Below are 5656 nucleotides of genomic sequence, written 5' to 3'. Positions count from 1 at the left end.
AAAAAAAAAAAAAAAAAAAAAAAAAAAAAAAAAAAAAAAAAAAAAAAAAAAAACATTGAAAGGAGACTCCCACATGGGATTAGAGAAGGAGATGGTGAGTGTATACCCCACATGTTGTTTTGAGTTTGAGATTGAAAAAATGTTCCATCCATCTCTAGCTTTTATTGTATTTATAACATTTTGTACCTATTTTACCCTATATTTCCTTTTTTTCGCTTCAATATTTATGTGTTACCATCACCTAAGAGATTTAACCTTTCTATTTTTTTTTATATATTTATTGCAATATGTTTTTTTTTTCAATAAATATTTTTATTTTTCCTTTTTGGATAAAGACAATTAAAAGTCGAAATTTTTTTAATCTTTTAAGGATGTTTTATTTAGCGGATGTGGTTTAGGTATAACTATAAGATTGTTAAACGAAGCTTTCCTTCGAATTTGATTCACACGTTTTATAGGCAACAAGAATCATACTTTTTAATATTCAGTTTTTTCGGTATACATTTTTATAATTTTGTGTTTGAAATAAAAGATTTATATATACTCGGGTTAATAACACGTGAAAAACTTGCAACTTCACATTACCTATTTAATCTCGTTCTTTCGTTTTTTTTTTTACCTTTGTTATTTTGTTGTGTAATTTTGCTCGGTTTCAAGTTGTGAGGTCCTTTTTATGAGAGATTTTATTACCTTCAAAAAAAAAAAAAAATGGACCCACGACCTACATGGCATTTGTCCATATATAAGTCAGCACGTGACTTTCTTTAATTCTATTACCGTATTTTTAAAGTTAATCCTTACTATAAATTCAAAAAATGAGAATAATATTTTATATAGAAAAAGCTTTTTACTAAAGTCAACTATAAATTAGGGACGAGTTTTAAAATTTATTGAAAATATAAAATATGAATTAAATTAAAAAAAATAAGTATAAAAAATAAAATGATATTTAAGTTAAAAAATCATGATTTTTGTAAATTTAGATTTTTTTTTTTTTTTTTAATTTCAAAGAAAGTATAAAATCGGGAGTTCTTTTCTATAATTTATTGTAAAATTGATCAAAGCGGGTCGAGTTTTTCCACATCGGTCACCAATGGCCTTGATCGTGACCGTCGACGTTGTTGTGACCTTAAAGTTCATCAAAATACTGCAAGTTGAAGATCAACGATCAGGTGAAGGAGACGAAGTCAACGAGAAGTCGCATCGACTCTCCATTAATTCCGGCGATTTCAGCAGCTCTCAGTCGGCTCCGCCATTAAAATCAGAGAATGAACAAACCCTTAACTCGGGCCGTTATCTTTGGCATCTGGTTGGCTTTTAATGGAGTCGATGCAGCCTCAAATCAGCCCTACAGAACAGGTTTTCACTTCCAGCCTCCTAAAAATTGGATGAACGGTAAAAATCTCGCAAAACTTTGTCGTTCATTTGGCGATTTGTCTTTTTTCTCTATTTGGAATTGACAATCTACCCTATTGAGTATTGATTAAATTGCTTGATGTCTTTTGCTGGGCTGTTTTTTGGCTGATTACGACCACAAAGATCCCAATGGTACAGTTTCCCTCAAATTTTGTTAATAATTTCCCTCTTTTAGCTGTAGTAGTGATGTAATGAGTTCATAATTGCAGGACCAATGTATTACAAGGGAGTTTATCATCTGTTCTATCAGTATAATCCTTATAGTGCAATTTGGGGAAACATTACATGGGCCCATTCAATTTCATATGATCTTGTAGATTGGATCCATTTAGAACATGCTATTTCTCCAACTGAACCCTATGAAGCCAATGGTTGTTGGTCTGGTTCTGCAACAATTCTTCTTGATGGAAAACCTTCCATCTTATACACTGGAGCCAACTCTAAGAATCAGCAATTTCAAAATCTAGCTGTGCCCAAGAATCCATCAGATCCTTTACTGAAGGAATGGATTAAATCACCTCATAATCCTCTGATTTCCCCTGTTGATGACATTGATCCTTTGAACTTTAGGGACCCTACCACTGCTTGGCTTGGCCCAGACAGGTTATGGAGGATCATTGTTGGAGGGGAGATTGGTGGTCAAGGATTGGCGGTTTTGTATCGTAGTGAAGATTTTGTCAATTGGACTCGGGGTAAGACTCCGCTTCATACGTCGAACAAAACTGGGATGTGGGAGTGCCCGGATTTTTATCCAGTGAGTATCAATGGCAGTAATGGACTTGACACCTCTGTTCTAGATGGGTTAATCAAACATGTGCTCAAGGCGAGCTTTAATAATAATGATCACTATGTACTGGGGAGATACACTCCTGAAACAGATACATTTTCGGTTGAGACTAACTTCTTGAGCAATGGCTCGGATATGCGATACGATTATGGGAAATTCTATGCTTCGAAATCGTTTTATGATAGTGATAAAAAGAGAAGAATACTGTGGGGATGGATATTGGAATCAGACAGTGAAGTTGATGATATTAGCAAAGGATGGTCTGGCCTTCAGGTATTTGAATCAACTGAGCTTCATAGTTCTAAACTTCTGATATGAGTGCCCTGTTTATATTAACAGCTTATTCTATATTGCTTTTCAATTACATTTCATAGTCAATTCCTAGAAGTATATTACTTGATGAATCTGGAAAACAATTATTACTATGGCCAATTAAAGAAATTGAGAAACTACGTACAAAGCAAGTGAGTTTTGATGATATGGACCTCAAAAGTGGCTCAGTATTTGAAGTCCCGGGCATTATGGCCGCACAGGTAACAATTCTGGCACTCATTATTTCAGAGTTACAAACGAACTCTCAAAGAAAAGTCGAAAACATTTTCACGTTTGTTTCCTATATGCAAAGGCCGATATCGAGGTTTCATTCCGCTTATCGGGTCTTAAAAAAGCAGAAGAGATGAATACGAGTTGGGTTGATCCACAATTGCTCTGTAAGGAAAAGAAAGCATCAATGAATGGCACGATTGGACCATTTGGGCTGCTGGTTTTAGCTTCTAAGAATTTGGAAGAACAAACTGCAGTCTACTTCCGAGTATTCCGAAAGCAATACGAGAAATATGTCGTGCTCATGTGCAGTGATCAAAGCAGGTTTGTTGGTTCCCATATTGTTCAAGTTTTTTTTTTTCTATACTGCTTGAGCTGTTATGACTGAAGCAGCAAGCTCACAATTTCAACAGATCTTCCTTGCAGGAAGGGCTTGAGAAAACAACTTATGGAGCATTCGTTGACATAGATCCTGTTCATGAAACGATATCTTTGAGAAGCCTGGTATGTCGCTTAAAAGAAACAAAAACACATATGTTCAGTTGGTTATGCTCTTCACTTTCCTTTGTTTTTCGCATTCCAAGATCTTTGTAGCTGCATACTATTGCAAAAGCTTGTATAAATGATATAATCTATGAATTATATCACCATCTTTTGTTATCCTTTTAATCTATATTTGAAAGACAAACAAAATAGGAATGAACATACCCTTTAGATTAGTACTACTGCATGCATCTTCATGGGTTCGCTTATTCTTGTTCAACGAATTAACTTTGGATCAAAAAACAACTAAGCTTTGCCCGAACCCGTTCTCTAATAAAAATAAAAGTCTTTGAGGTCGGTGGTGTTGGGTTCTGGAGACAGCTGCTGTTCATTCAATAGTTATACGTAGTAAAACTATAAATAACATATAAAATAAATGGTGTAAACATCTATGTATATTAAAAAGTAAAACCATATATAATAGATAGTTATATTCTCTAGATGGTTATATTTGGTAAAACTATATATAGTAAACTGAACTATATATATATACCATAAGCGTTTTGAAAATGTACTTTTTGCATTCTCTGTATTGAAATCACCCATATAAACTTTTAGCCAGCATTTTCTCTCTCTTGTTCTTTGTGCTCATCTAAATAGTGTGTGCGTTGTGTGTGATCCTAATTGGTGGCTCAAATCTCCACCCTCTTTATTGTAATAAAAACCCCGAGTTTAGAACTTCTTAATATAGTTACCCATTCACTTATTACCATTAGTTCACGTATTTAAGCCTGCACGTGAGGGAGTGCTAAGAATGTCACTTCATCGAACTCTCCGATATAAAAACCGCAACATTCGGGTGTTTTGTTTTGCAGATAGACCATTCAATAGTGGAAAGTTTTGGTGGAAATGGGAAAGCCTGCATCACTGCAAGAGTGTATCCAAAGCTGGCCATCAACCAAGACGCCCATCTTTATGCATTCAACAACGGAACAATGGATGTAAGAATCTCAAAGCTAAGTGGTTGGAGCATGAAGAGAGCACAGATCGTTCCCATCCAAAAGAGAAGAAAACCCTCCATCACTTGATATCAAACTCCAAACTCTAGGTACCATTTGAACCTCCACTGCAAACTCTGATTTATTTACTTGTTTACAGAAAGTTAGAATGATTAAAAGACTTGATAGAAGTGCAATAGCGAACCAAGAAATTGGTATATTTGTTATTTGGTGTTTCCAGTAGTCAAAAAAGTAAAGAACACAACAGAACAGATTCCCAAAGGACGTGAAGCAAATGAAAAAGGCAAAGGTAGAAGACAGGATACTTCATAATTTGAGCTCATTATTCCAACACAACATAGAACATCACATGTGACCAAAATTCTGTCTGGAAACAGCTGAATTGATGTATCGGACGAATATTGTAACAGCTCAAGTCCATCGCTACCGATATTGTCCTCTTTAGGCTTTTCCTTTCAAATTTTTTCTCAAGGTTTTTAAAACGCCTCTACTAAGAGAGGTTTCCACTTGTCCTCTTGGGACTTTTCCTTTTGGGCTTCCCTTCAAAGTTTATAAAACGCCTCTGCTAGAAGAGGTTTTCACTTGTCTTCCTTGGGCGTTCCCAAATGCGTTTACTAGAAGAGGTTTCCACTTGTCCTCCTTGGGCTTTCTCAAACACGTCTACTAGGAGAGGTTTCCACTTGTCCTCTTTGGATTTTCTTCTCGGGCTTCCCTTCCAGGTTTTTAAAAGAGAGGCTTCCTATCTTTTTTAGGCTTTCTCTTTTAGGCTTTCCTTCAAGGTTTTTAGAACGCGTATGCTAGGAGAGGTTTCCACACCCTTTATAAAGAATGTTTTGTTCCCTCTCTAACCAAAACAGGCTCCTTATGAGATATTATCCTCACTGGCATACGTTTCCTTCTACAATCGATGTGGAATCTCGTAATCATAGTCGTCTCACGGTGAGGTTGCAGAGGTAAGCGTGATCATGACTTTATTCCAAAAGCCATTCAAGGAACCCATCCACTGGGCCTCACACTTCGGGCTTTTGACCCAAATTAGGTATTACATAGTTGTTTGGTTCTTATTATATGGTTTTTTTTGTTTTGGTGGTGGTGGTGTTGGTGATTTTATTATTATTATTAGAAGTATTAAAGAAAACCCAATAATTGGTCAGGAGGCTTTGAAGGCATATTCCATCCTCTTTATATTGGTGGCGGTATCTTCATTAGATTCTTCTTACGTTAAGCTGGAAAGATTCCATTTACATTCATCACCCACCACTGCATGTTTGCCACGTGGATTTCACGATCTGACATACACCTCCAAATGCACTGTGTTCTTTGGTGGGTGATGCTGTTGTCATCACCCGAGGGTGTCGTTTCCAAGGGGAAAGGAAAGTAAACAAAAACAAAACAAAAAAAAAAAAAA

The 5656-nt window shown here is 35.8% G+C and overlaps 1 protein-coding gene across 1 annotated transcript; it reads left to right on the top strand.

Annotated features, from left to right (window-relative positions):
* The first annotated feature begins 1068 nt into the window (after positions 1-1068).
* On the top strand, positions 1069-4492 carry LOC111446480 (beta-fructofuranosidase, insoluble isoenzyme CWINV1-like). The gene is made up of 7 exons (XM_023085314.1): positions 1069-1395; positions 1540-1548; positions 1626-2476; positions 2578-2736; positions 2829-3070; positions 3160-3250; positions 4105-4492. The coding sequence occupies exons 1-7, from the start codon at positions 1269-1271 to the stop codon at positions 4315-4317; spliced, it is 1692 nt and encodes a 563-aa protein (XP_022941082.1). The 5' UTR covers positions 1069-1268; the 3' UTR covers positions 4318-4492.
* Positions 4493-5656: the final 1164 nt, after the last annotated feature.

Source organism: Cucurbita moschata, unplaced genomic scaffold, assembly GCF_002738365.1.
Source record: "Cucurbita moschata cultivar Rifu unplaced genomic scaffold, Cmos_1.0 Cmo_Scf00008, whole genome shotgun sequence".
Classification (NCBI taxonomy): Eukaryota; Viridiplantae; Streptophyta; class Magnoliopsida; order Cucurbitales; family Cucurbitaceae; genus Cucurbita; species Cucurbita moschata.
Note: the sequence above shows the minus strand (reverse complement) of the source record. Positions and strands in the feature narration are given on the sequence as shown.

Coding starts and splice junctions, on each gene's coding strand:
- LOC111446480 (XM_023085314.1), top strand. CDS start 1,269: ATGAACAAACCCTTAACTCGGGCCGTTATCTTTGGCATCTGGTTGGCT. Junction 2,477..2,577: donor AAGGATGGTCTGGCCTTCAG/GTATTTGAATCA, acceptor TACATTTCATAG/TCAATTCCTAGAAGTATATT. Junction 2,737..2,828: donor CGGGCATTATGGCCGCACAG/GTAACAATTCTG, acceptor CTATATGCAAAG/GCCGATATCGAGGTTTCATT.